This window comes from Furipterus horrens, unplaced genomic scaffold (assembly GCF_987537825.1).
Source record: "Furipterus horrens unplaced genomic scaffold, mFurHor1.1.pri manual_scaffold_6, whole genome shotgun sequence".
Taxonomy (NCBI): domain Eukaryota; kingdom Metazoa; phylum Chordata; class Mammalia; order Chiroptera; family Furipteridae; genus Furipterus; species Furipterus horrens.
In genome coordinates this window covers 155,527,027-155,540,863 of record NW_028327176.1, presented here as the reverse complement: position 1 = coordinate 155,540,863, position 13,837 = coordinate 155,527,027, and the positions used below count along the sequence as shown (strand labels likewise).

At 36.1% G+C, this 13,837-nt stretch overlaps 2 protein-coding genes and 1 pseudogene across 2 annotated transcripts in view; 1 reads left to right on the top strand and 2 right to left on the bottom strand.

The window, feature by feature from the left end:
• Positions 1–619: 619 nt before the first annotated feature.
• CALHM4 (calcium homeostasis modulator family member 4) lies at positions 620–1,006 on the bottom strand. The gene has a single exon (XM_090280604.1). The coding sequence runs from the start codon at positions 1,004–1,006 to the stop codon at positions 620–622; it is 387 nt and encodes a 128-aa protein (XP_090136730.1).
• Positions 1,007–4,172: 3,166 nt separating this feature from the next.
• On the bottom strand, positions 4,173–4,742 carry LOC150007657 (calcium homeostasis modulator protein 4 pseudogene; annotated as a pseudogene).
• Positions 4,743–11,890: 7,148 nt separating this feature from the next.
• Positions 11,891–13,837, top strand: part of TRAPPC3L (trafficking protein particle complex subunit 3L) — a 40,032-nt gene continuing 38,085 nt past the window's right edge. The window contains exon 1 of the mRNA XM_090280603.1: positions 11,891–12,031. Within this exon, the coding sequence (XP_090136729.1) occupies positions 11,990–12,031 (42 nt within the window). The 5' untranslated portion in view covers positions 11,891–11,989. The remainder of the gene's footprint in view (positions 12,032–13,837) is intronic.

Below are 13,837 nucleotides of genomic sequence, written 5' to 3'. Positions count from 1 at the left end.
CCTTCAATGGGCTTCTCCCTTACATGCCACCAGTTTAGAAAGGGCTTTTTATCCTGGTTTTCAGAGGGTCAGATATGTAAGCTTGGAGGAAGTAGTGAAAAGTTTCTGCATATAGAGGTAAGAAAAAAAAAAAAAAGAAAAGAAATCAGAGACAAGGGAAATAGTGGTGCAAGGCACAGAATGCAAAGAGGAAGGGAGAAGGTAACACTTATTAGCACTTATTTTATGGAAGGCGCTGTGCTGAACACTTTCTTTATATTACCACATTTCATCCTTGCTACAGCTCTGTGAGGTAGGTACTATGTACAGACAACAAATGGCACTCAAAATATTAATTTTTGCTCAACTATTAAGTAACAGACCAAGATTCAAATGTTGACATGACTCCAGATTCCATATTGTTCTAATAAGACCAATATAGGCATTACCAGACCATCAGTGAAATTTCAGAAAGAGAGATTGGCGCACTATCAAATAAACTTTGGAAGTAGCATTTTGGATGGACATATGTAATCAAATATTAGAAGAGAGAGAAATAGATGAAGAAATTGCGTTGAAACTCCACTTTCATAAGAATAAAGTATATGTTAAGCAACCTGACTTGCGAAAGGGGCTATAATCAAGGTTTTAATTCAATACCTTCTGATTTGCTTTCCTGATTAGCCTCATCTTCCTGATCTCCAAGGGAGCTATAATGACCTTGCAAATCATCACCCAAACAGAGGAGACTGGGTGCTGAAATATCTTTCCAGTCCTGACATGAAGGAATACGGATGTGTTTGACATCTTCATTTCCAGGAATAAAGCCAAATAGTTTCTTCATGCGCCGCATGATGAGGAGACGCGAATGCTCCTCTGCAGCTTGTTCAAAGAGCTCCCTCTCATTGCGGAGGTGGCTGGTCCAGTAGCATTGCTGCAGCGACGTGAGGGGTGAACAGCACCTGGCCAAACAGCAGGAGACCAAGGCAGTGATGGTTGCCAAGGCGATCAAAATCCAGCCCAGCATCTTAATGCAATGATTTAAAAGGAAAACAGAAAACATTAATGCATCAAATATTTAAGAAACAGCCATGGTAGGAAGGATTGCTACAAAATTGAGAACTAAACTGCAGGCAATATTATTTGTTTTCATAGTTTTTACCATAGTAACCAGGTGCTGATCATTTGATCTGGGTATGGGTGTGATGGAGGCATAAGCCCAACTGTTTCAACTTCTTTTTTGGATTACAAAGGATTTTGATCAGTTAACTTGGAAAGGATTCTAAGTATTGTCCTTGAAGTAGCTGACACTATAATCCAAAAATTACCCTTGAATAAAGGAATATAAAGTATGTTCTTTCCTTTTAGCCCAACCTTGCTTTTCAACCATCAGGTACAGGCCCAAACATTCTCTGGGGGCTTACCAAGTATTTGATAATGATGGTGATGAAAATGATGATACGATAGATAATAATGGTAGCCTCCTAAGGCGTCTTCAATGATGTGTCAACAAGTATTCATTAATATTTCTTCCTGAGTTGCTCTTCCTTATATTTTTTTATGACCAAAGAAGAAAGTCAGTGAGCAGACTCTTATGTCCCTAAATATATTGTTTTCCTTTTCATTCTCCCCCTTCAAATAGTCATTTGATAATTAGTTCTATGAATTTTCTCGAAATACACTTTGAAAGGAAAATGAACTAGATTTTATTTGCTACTATTTAGTTTCCACTATTAAAGACTGATGTGAATGGCTGTTTTCTACCCTTACAATCCATTTTCCTTTTAATTTTTCTTCCTTTTTTTTCAATATTCAGCAGCTGTTATGTAAAATGAGAAGCACAAGTGTCACACATTTAGGGAAGCCTGTAGTAGGCAGCCACAGTCTGGGAGGTAAAGGTCTCTTCCACAGTTTATGATTCACCAATAGGCCTGGAATTACCAGTGTGTGCAGCACAGGGGGTAGCTGCTCTCTGTGGAGGCTAAAACCTACAAAGTGATACTCATCACAATTAAACTTAATAGAGGCTAGCAGGTGGAGGAAGGCCATCTTAGATGCCCATAAATTCATCAGCTATCATTTATTGAGCCCCATGTTGACCTCGACCATGTACTGTGCATGGTGCTTAGTTGTGAAGACTCAGATTGCATAATTTAAGATACATGCATTCTTTCCACAATCTTTAAGCCTTAAGGGAGAGGCAAAGAGGAGGCCAAGAAATATGCTAAAATATGGTAATTTTCGATATGTGTAAGCACAGTGGCTGAGGGAGCACAATGGAAGAAAAATGAACTTGTTTAAAGAAGAAAAGTATCAGGGAATACTTCTCAGAGGAGGTGATGCTCACACTAAATTTATTAAAGAGGAGTTCAACAGGTGCAAGAAGTTGAGGAGAGTTCCAGTAAGAGAATAAGACAGAAAAATAAGAGCATAGAGAGTTGGGAAAACCTCAAGAAGTTTGGATTCACAGGGTCCTAGGAGTCATGTGGAAAAGTAGTCAGGGGCCAGATATTGAAGATCTAGTATCTCATGCCAAAAATTTGGATGTGTACTTAGGCTGGTAGGAAATCATTAAAGGACATTGTGTGGGGTGTGCAAGGGCAGACCCAAAACAATTTGCATTTAGAAAGTTAATTTTTGCCTGGGTGTAGAAAGTAGATTGAAATGAAGTGAAACAAAGGTCAGGAAGATATTTTGGAATGAGGTATGGGTAGAGAAGAGTTTTGAGTTTGATCTTGTGGTCAATCCAGAATAGTTCAACTGAAAGACAGTGTTTATTTCTCAAGTGAGACTGATGTTTGAGATGGTTGCAGAAAGCCCTGGTTAAATGGAAACAGCATGATCTTTGAATATTTCAAGAGGCCATTGATTAGCTCTGTGAACTTACGAAAGTTACATAAACTCTTTGAGCTTTGGTTTCCTACTCTCTAAAATGGGGTTGATTATACCTGTCTCATAAGATTATGAAGATTGGAGTTAAGATATGAAATATATCTTATATGATGAGCATCTAAATAAATATTAGTTTTGTTGTCACCAAATCAAAAAACCCACTGGCTGAGAGCACTAAGAACTGTAAAACCTTCTTTTCACAGGAGTCTGTGTATCATTAAATAAGGCATTATATTTTAACCATAAGAAAATGCTACCATTGCTTATTACCACTTAGTTTTTCTTAAGCAAGAGCTTTTTTAGAGTTAAAAATTCCCCATTAATTATTTGACCTTTCACCTATATTCTCATAGCTCCTCTGCCTGAACTTATGGCTAGCATAAAAAGATTGAGACAAAACCTATCTTAATGGGATTTCTAATTTTGCTTAAACTGAGCCATATGCAACACTGCAGTATTCTGTGAGTTGACAGTAACTTTTTTTCAACTCAATATCATTAGTACTTCTAAATTTTAATAACTGAAAAATGATGGGTCAAAAATGTCTTTGCAATAAGCAGTTTTAAAAGAATACTTTTACTGTATTGCAGTAATTTGCAAATTTGTTTTTTTCCCCCCTAAATCTTTTAGAGAAACGGATGAAAGCCAATACTCTTTCTCTATTGAACTGTACTTCTACAGTTTTTATATTCAACTCATGAATGTATCAGGTTCAGGCCTTCCCCACCTCCCTCATTCCACTCCTCACACACACCTGTCAAAGGACACTAAATTTAAAACCATCATTGGAGTTTATTTTTAATTATATTTAAGCTTCCTGTAACTGTAGATAATATTTTAATTTATAAAAATGCATATTTAAGAATATATATGTAGCAAGACGAAATTTAGTAATGTGGCAATATTAAGTTTAATAACAGTATCTAAAGTTCATTGTTTTTGTATATATCGATTCTGGACAGAGTACCGAGCACTTTAGATATATTAGCTCATTTATTCCTCACACCAACCCTACGTGGTAAATCCCACTAATATTCTCATTTTACAGCTGAGAAAAGTGAGACATGGGTAAGTTACATAACTTACTTAAGGTTTTGCATGTTAATAAATAGCAAAATAAGACTTAAACCCAGATATGTGATTCTAAACCCAATATCCTAACTGTATTTATATAGCTGCTCAGTAGAAATCACTTTGATGAATGGCATCGTTTGTGTTCTGTAACCATACAATGAGAAGCAGCAGGAATATGAAATGATTCCAGTGACTAGTTAATATGGGAAAAGATAACAGAAAAAAAGTCAAGAACTTACTTGTGACTGGTATCTGTGCAGAAGAGCTACTTCATCTCTTACCAGGATCATATCAGAAGGAACAGATCTGCAACATGGAAACCCAGCTAAGATCTCTTCGCGTTTGCTGGCACTGATGTTGTCAAAGGCTGGGTAATGATCCACAGATACAAATTCACTTGCTGCACATTCATAGTAGGTGCCTGTCATCAGGGTCGCAGCCAGCCACGCCAGCGGAGCAACGAGTGCCCTCCCGGTGATGCTGCAGAACCTGAGGCAAGCCAGCTTGCGCTCCAGGAGGCTGACTCTCCGGTGCGGAGGGGCACACCTGCAGCAGTATTCACGGGAAATTGCCCACGTTTGGCTTCTCAGAGCATAGCCAGCAACCAGAAGGATCAAGGCAGGAATGACTAGGAAAGCAGAACCATAAGAGAAATTTTTCCCAACCTGACAGGGACATCTGAATGTGAAAGAGGAGAATAGTTGCTGCCCACCAATCGTCAAAGCGGCGATTAAAGAATTAATCAATGTTCCACTTCTCTGCAGAGAAGATGCAGTACTCTTGAGCATTGGGCCCATTGTTGGGAAGCTCTTCCACAGATCAGCTTGTAGCCCTTTCTGATCATTAGACTCCTCCAGTCATAGCCATTTTATGGGATTTTACTGGTTTAACTGGTTGTGTCAGTCAACCCAACATCGTTACGTGTTGAAAGGATTCTAGCATCTTTCCTGTGCACCTTGGGAGTCCTGACCTAATAAATACACTTCAGATGATGCTCATAGCTGCAAGAAATTGAAAGAGGGGTTCATCTGGTATGAGTGACAGGGAAAACGTCTTCAGACGAGAAGACGGTTTGCACGCAGAGCAGACTGCTGCCATCATTCCATGTGCTGCTCCGTGTGACACAGACCACTCAACACCAGCAAACAGCATTGGGAGCAAAATGGAGGACGTTCTCACCTTTGTCCTAGTCCAAGGCCTGGTTACCATAAAGCTACAGTGTAAAGAATAATGGATATTACCAAAAACTATACTGATCCAAAATTCAGGGCTGTCTGGAGTGTCCACAATCCAAGAATTCTGCCAGAAGATTCCAAAAGCTTTCCCCAAAAGAGAACAAGGTTTGCATACCCCTAAAACTGAATCACAAAAAAGCATTCTAACTTTGCATAAAAATCTATGTATATTGGCAGAATCTAATATAGTAATGTGTTACTTTATGCAAATTTTGTGACATCATTTTGTTCTATGAAAATGTGATATTTGTGTATTAATAGTTATATATCTATAAAGAAGAAATAAAATGATCAAATGTGTAAGGTGTTGTCTGTATTTGCTTAATCAGCAACTATTTTTTATATAATTTCTATATAAAAGCTATTGGGCTAGGCTTGGTTGGGCTTATAAAAAGTGAATAAGATATAAATTTCTGTTTAAAAAAAAACACTCAACTGGACATAGTTAAATACATAATTAGTGAACTGAAACGTAATGCAGAGGAATTCACCCAAAGTGCAATACAAAAAGACAAAGGATTGAAATATTTTAAAAACCAATTAAAGAAAATAGAAGACAAATAAAGCGATTCCATAATCTGTATTATTTAATAGGGGTTCCAGAGGGGAAAAAATTGAAGAATAGTCAGAGAAGCAATATTTGAAGAGAAATAACTAAGGATGTTGCATAATCAAAGAAAGTTCTCATATCAGAAGAGTGTTAGATGTTAGGAACAGTGTAAAGATACATCCACATATAGACACATCATAGTAAAACTGCAGAGTGTGAAAAATAAAAAGATATTCTTAAAAGCTACCAGGAAGAAGAGATACATAACTTATAAAAGAATGACAATAAACTAACAGGAGACTTCTCATAAGTAGCAACAGAGGCCAGAAGGCAGTATCTTCAGAGTAACTTAGTACCAGCTAAACAATCATTCAAGACAAAACAAAATAAAGATACTTAAGGCCAAGGGAATTAACCACCCAGAGAACCTTGTGAAGAGGACTGTGAAAGTATATTTTCAGCAAGGAGAAATGAACTCTGAGGAAAGATATGGAGTAAAAAATAGTGAGTACAACTTTGATATTCTTAAGATGGTCCTTAAATTATAAGCTGTAGAAATAACTACTTTTTATTTAAATGATATAACGAAGGCAATACATGGTTATATAGGATGTCACCATTGAAATAGCTAAAATTAAAAAAACTGACCAGATCAAGTGTTGGTGAGGATTGCAGAGTAACTGGAACCCTCATAAAATGATGGTGGAAATGTAAAATGGACAACCCCTTTGGAAAATTGTCAGTGTTTTTTTTTTTAATTAACTCTACATCCACTATATAACACAGTCATTTAACTCCTAGCTATTTGCTCAAGAAAACGAATGCCTATTTCCACATGAAAACTTGTGCATGAATGTCCATAGCAGTTTTATTTATAATAGTTGCAAATCAGAAACAACACAATAACAAGAATAAACTCAAAATCATTTCCTGAATCAAAGCATTCAAGTGAAGGAATATTATATAAAATTCTAACAAATGTGAATAATCTATACTGGCAGAAAATAAATCAGTGCTTGCCTAAGGAATGGGGGAGGAGAAATGAGAGATTACCAAGAAAATGAAAACATTTTTAGACATTGTATCAATTTGTACCAGCAGGGTTTTAATTTATGGAAAGAACTGAGTGATGTCACAGACAGGCCAATGCTATTGAAAGAAGAATTTACTACATTTACCAAGCAAAAGGGTCATGTCAAATCACACAGAGTCACATGGAGAAACACCAAGTTTGGTCAGGGGGCAGAAAGCAGGAGCGGAAAGCCTAGGCCAGACCTTTCACTGGTGTTTTCATGGAAACAGCAGGACAAGGCAGAGAAACCAACATACGACTGGCTAGTTTAAATAATTCTGATGGGCTTTGGGGTATAGAAGCTCTCACTATTTGTCTGGTACCTGGGCCTGGCTTGACCTAGAGCAGGGGAAATATTGGCTTGGTGTATGAGGGATAAGAGGGTGTTTCAGAGTATGGGCTCTGAATCACACAGGAAATGTAAATTACTTTGGCTTCTAGTGAAGCCCTGTAATTAATGGATGCCAAATAGACAAAAGAATCTAAGATATTACAGTTACAATAGCATGATGGGAATGTCAAATATATTAATTGATTTGATGCCTTTAGGGGTGTATACATAGGTCAAAACTCATCAAATTGTACATCAATTATGTCTCAATAAAGCAGTAAAATTTCGAGAATAATTATTAAATAATAGAAATACAGTGCATAGGTTACTCAAAAACAGAGAAAATAAAAATGAGAAAATACAGGGAAAAAGATGGTAAAAAGAACACACAAAATAATGGTAGAAACGAGACCAAACACACCAATTTTCACACACAAAAAATAAAATAGCTAACAATTATTGAGTGCTTACTACATATCAGGCACTATTCGAAGAACTTCATCTTATTTAAGCCTCACAATCACCCTACGATGAGGTACTAATATTATCCTCAGTTTTTTGACGGATGTGAAAACTGAGGTACAGAGAGATTAAGAAAATTGCACAGGGTCTCACAGGGTCACACGGAGATGAATGGAAAAACCAGTATTAAGATCCAGGTGGTGGAACATGCTCTTAACCACCACACCAGAGCTACACTAAACTTACCTGTAGAATGCTTTTAAAATAGCCATTTTACTTATAAGTGACACACCTAAAACTAAGTCACACATAAAGCTTGAAAAATAAAGGTACTAAAATATATATCACTGGGAATAGTATTAATATAAGGCAAAACTGAACTAAAGGCAAAAGATGTCAAGCAAATTTTGAACACTCCATCGTAATAAAAGGAACAATCCATTATGAGATATGGCACTCATCAGTTTGTATGTCTATGACTGTATAACTTTGAGATATATAAAGCAAACAATGATAAATTATAAGGTGAAATCCTTAAAATCATAGAATTTTTAAACATGTTTTTATCAGAAATGATTGATCAAGTGAATATTGAAAATGATATAAAAGATATGGAGAATAATATTAGCAAGCTCTGAGATAAATATAGTATCCCATACCCTAAAGATAGAAAATGAACATTTTTATAGGTTCCCAATAAATTATTTGCCCAAACATGTTGATCATGTACAAAATCAGATGAGAAATTTCAGAATTAATGTCTAATAACTAGGAAACAGGTTTAAAAACTATGGTAATAGAACACTATAAAGTACAGCTTGATAATCTATGGTTCAGGGACCAAACTAACTTACTGCCTATTTTGTATGACTTTGGAGCTAAGCATGGGTTTTACACTTTTAAACGACATGTGAAACTTACATGAAATTCATATCTCAGTGCTTATAAATACAGCTTTTTGGCACACAGCCATGCCGGTTCCTGGGATGTCTATAGCTGCTTTTCTATCACAGCCACAGAGATGAGTAGTTGTGACAGAGTCTGTAGGGCCAGAAAGCCTAAAACATTGACTATCTGGCCCTTCACAGAAAAAGTTTGCTGACCTCTGCTATAGAGCTGTGAAAATAAATTAGCTAGACTGACAGCTATGGACAGGTATAAATCTTAAAAAATAACTTTGAAGGAAAAATTCAAGCTGTAGTATACATGTAGTATGATACATTATGTAAAGTTTTAAAACAAACTAATATCACATATTCTTTATGTTAGTAATTTCATTTTAAAAATCAGTTTAATAGAGTCTATGGAGAGTGAGTAAGTAGGGAAGGAAGTTGTAGATCATTCTTCCAAGGAACTGTGAAGAAAAGCATTGATTGATTAGAAGTCACCGTAAGGGTGTCAAAGTCTTGCTGTAAAGAAGTTTTTTTATGTCAAATTCTTAATTTCTTATCATTATTTACTGTTGGAAGAAATAATGACTTCATTTGCAGTACTGCTGTATAACTTGTCAGTGATTGGATTGTGAATGATTACATTTATGAGTAATCAATTTTCTGTTGGGCTTTAGAGCCAAATGGACTCCATGTTAAAGATAGCTTGTCTATCTATCCAACATATAAAATGTCTCCTCCTCAATAGGTACCTGGATGTGGCTCTACCTTGTCTGAAAGTTTGTGGATGATCTCAGATGGGTATCATCCAGCTGACAGGTTAGTAGATGTCCTCCTTTCTTAGCATCTCCCTAAGTTACTACTCAGCTGCCCAGGTACCTCCCAAAAGATGAGCATAGGGGAATGGCCCAATTCACCATTTACTTGGGTTGATATTGCTGTACAGGTATGACAAGACTGAAGAATGCATCATATTTCCAACCCCGGCTCCAAATTCAGTCCTAGGACACTGAGAGAACTCTAAATAAAAGAGGAAAAACTTGTATTCTGCATTATTTTATAATACAGTAACTGTTCTTTCTAGTTTGCTGCCAGGGAAGACACTATTGATTTTCAACCAGTGTGCCGCAAGAATTTTTTAAAACATGCAATACCTGACTATTTAGTCAGGTACACTGACTTCTTTTCCCTCAGATTGTCAAATACAAAAATGACAACAGCCAACATAACAATAACCATCCAATGTAAACCAATCAAAATTATACTCTTTTTTTCCAGATCAGCAAAAAATATATTTTTGGTGTGCCGCAGAAATTAGTAATTAGTTTATGTGTGCCATGGGATGTAAAAGGTTGAAAATCGCTGATCTATGTGTTTAAGGCAACCATCATGCCCTCCTGTGTTTCGGTGAAGGGTGGTTTTACATAAAAAGGAGGAGGCTGGGGCACACAAGGCTCACATAATCATAAGAGCTGCTGAGGGCAACTGGGCTTCCCATTCTGAAAACCAGCAAACCACTGCCCAGAGCCAGTGCCTACCACTGTGCTTGTGCAGACTGGGCTTCTGCACAGTAGTCCTGGTGCGGACTGCTTCCTGGTCCTGACTGCAGGGTTGGGGAAAAGGGGCACCTGACGTCAGCCTGGAGGAAGAGCTGGCTTTCTCTAATGTACCCACGATGTCCTGAATCCTCATGGTGGCCCGGATGTCACCGTACCACAGCCTTTTGAGTTTGGCAAAATCGATTCCTGTATCATCTCTCCATCTCATCAGGTGCACGGCACTTTTCTATATTTTTTTTTTCAGGGATCTCCCATGCAGAACTCAGAATTGCCCCAAACTGGGCCCAGCAACATGCTGTCACCATACTTTGGCAGCTTTTGTGACTCTACCCCCAAAATACTTTTTGTAACATAATTACAGTGTATACAGTAAAAAAAAAAAAATTTTTTTTTTTTTTTTTTTACTTGGAATCAGCAAATTTAGCCCAAATCCCTCTTTGTTGCCTACTATCTGGCTAGCATTGAAAATATTTCTTAACCTCTCTGACTTAGATTCCTGTCCTATAACATGATAATGATTACAGTACTGACTACTTCACAAACTGTAGATGAATTAAAATGAGATAAAGAAAATTAAAGTCATATTGTAAACTGTAAAGTTTATATAAATATGCAATGCTGTTAAACGCCTCCCCAAACCCTACAACTTAGCAAAACTGATTTTCCTGAGAATGGGGTCATAGAACACAAGTATTAATGGAAGTACCTTATATGTTGTAGAATCCCATCCAATATATTCAACTTCAAGAATAATCTATAGTAATTATGGTTTATATAGTGCATTATAATGTGCTTTATAGCACACATTATCTCTTTGATACTCACAATTATTCTGTGAGGTGGGTATTATTATTGCCATTTCGCAGATGTGGAAACTGAGCCAGAGAGCAATAAAATGGCTTGCCTGAGTCACACAACCAGTACGTAAATGGCAGAACTGCAGCTGAGCCTGAGCCTCCCAAATCCTCGTAGGCTCTTTCAACTACATCGTGCTCTTCTTCAAAGTCGTCAGTATTCTGTCACTTTATAGCAAGAGTTTTTCAGAACACATAGTGCTAATTGACTCAAGCTATAAGAAGCAGGAAATTACTTTCTCAAACTCAGTTTTATGCTTCTATTTCCAGAAACCTTTTGATCCTCCACACCCTGCAGTTGTCAAGATGAGAGGATTCTTGTTTCAACTTTAAATATCTATACTTCTGCATAAATAAAGAGAGCTTTCAATAGCCAGTATCTCAGGGACTATCAAAAGAAAGCTAAGGGCTTGCTTTCTCTGCCAGAATCATCATACATTATTAAACTGTAGAACACCCATTTTGAGCAACAGTTTTATAAGAAAATATCAGCACCCAAATTCTATCAGTCCTTCAAATTGCTGGTTATGGGTAAAAATGTACCAGATATATTTGAATTTTTTTAATCACACAAGATGGGGTCTGTGTTGTCCATTATTTGGGGGATAATGTGATACGCATTACAGTTGATTAGCTCTGAACCCAGGATTTAGTGCCGATGGACTGCTGATCCTTTCTTGAGTTCACACAACAATCAATACAAAGACTGAATAATGGTAACATTTAGATCTGTCTTGGATTGTGAAGGTTTCTGTTTGTGATTTTTTAAAAAATGCCTTGGCATTAGAGCAAAACACCACTCTCATACTCCCTTGGGCTAAAGAATTTTCAGTAGATTGTGCTTCTCATCTGACTTACCGCTCAGTTTTTATGCCTCGTTCTCACAAGGGAGGCGGCACTTATTTGATCAGGGGCAAGGTGCGTGGGTACCGCACAGCTCTGTTTATGATTGTCGTCTTCCGTTCAGCAAAGAGCAAAAGCAGGGGAGTACACAGGAAGCACTAGTGTCTCAAAGCAAGGAGGAATTTACAGACAAAAACCAAAGCCGAAGGAAAGAAATTGAAGAGTACATTCGTCATCTATCAAGCACTATGTCCCGCCCTGCACACAGAAGACCAGAATGCCATAAAATAGTAAGATCTTTTTATGAACGTGTTCTCAAAGATATTTTATTCTGCTTCAGTGAAAGTGTTTTAAATGATTTCTGATTTATTTTGAAAGGCAACTAGAATTTTTCAGTGGAACAAGGGAGTGTACAGTGGAGAGTGCGTCATACATGACACCTCTGGGAAGAGTTACAACAATCTTTTACATCCTGTATAACAGAAGAAAAGATTGTTTATCTATATTCCAGGGTCTTCTTTTCTGACACTTGTTGTATCTACACAAGTGTCAAATTTTTCATGCTTTATGAGATAGAAAATGAAGTGCATAGAAAATAGTTGATTATATATTAAATTAAATAGGAATAGATCATCAAAAACTCAGTATTAAAAGATTGCCATTAAAAATATATTCCCTAGTCTGAAATGTAAAGGGTTATTATTGCAATTTGGTATGTGTTATTATCTTTTCTATATATTCCCAGTGCAGAGTTATTTTTAAAACTTAATTATTTGCAGATTAGATTTGGATATCCTTTCTTATTATAGTTTTAGACATTCAAAGGTTACAAAAATGAAAGCTAATAATTAAGTTTAAAGCTCTGTTAATTATTTTAGGAGATTTATGGGCATTGCATAAAGTTAAGTAATTTCAGCCATGAGTACTTAAAATTGTATGACAAACCCAGGCATGCCCTAGTTGGAAATGTCTACAGATTCCCCCTCTTGCATTCCAGGATCTAGATTTATTTTTATGTGGGGCTCTTAAATGCTAAAAAAATATTGTACATAGTTTATATTATAACCAAATCACTTGATGTTTATTCTGATATATCCAAAACCTCCTGAAATAGTGTTCTATTTTTTATATATAAAAGTGATTGTTTTAAAAATTGATAAAGTTATATTGACATTTCTTGTGATAAGTTGTATGGATTTGAGAACTTACTGGACATGTAGTTCAAGGTACAGCTTCTGGTCATGAAGAAGAATGGAGAAAACAGGCCTTTATGGGTACTAAACTTAAAACTCAGCTGGAAGTAAAACATAGTTAGTACCCACCCATCATAATGAGAGAGAAAGAGAGAGAGAAATACCATTATTTCAGCTTGACCTTGATTATAAATAGGCACAATGCTGAGGCTATAGCATGTAGGTAGGTATAATTTTATCTCCTTTTCAAATTCTTTTGTTTTGTTGCTAGTGACAACAACCATGTTATTATCCTCCCCCTCCCCTTCACTTTTGCTTATTTTTATTCTGTAGTATTAACACATAGCAGTAATTTATTTTCTGCTGTGGCTCATTACACACTAGGCATATATTTCATGTAAAGGTATTTCTTGTGACTTATAATTAGGTTCTTGGAAAATTTAAATAAAAACAAAATTAAATACATGATGATTCTTCAATAATTTAACAATATTTTTGTTCAAATTTCTTGCTTTACATCCTTTCTTTTCTAATTCTTATACCTTAATTGTATATGTTAATATTTTTAATGTGATGTCAATTAGTGTATATAATGTATATGCAAATACATTTATGACATTTTCATATATATTTTTCAACATAAATTATGTCTAATGTGCTGTATAGTATTTAGATTCTATGCATTAAAAACTTATTTAGTGATAATAAATATTCTATCTGATTAAAAGAATGTTGTCATAATATAAGACCATAGGTAAGAGAGTGGACGCAGGTGGTATTGAGCCAATTTTGGAGTATTTGAATTAAAATTATATAACACTCTATATATTGAAACCCCTTTGTTGAATAAACAATTTTATTGATTTGTTGAGCCATTTCTGCCCATGAAAAATAAATTAAGTA

Coding starts and splice junctions, on each gene's coding strand:
- CALHM4 (XM_090280604.1), bottom strand. CDS start 1,006: ATGCTGGGCTGGATTTTGATCGCCTTGGCAACCATCACTGCCTTGGTC.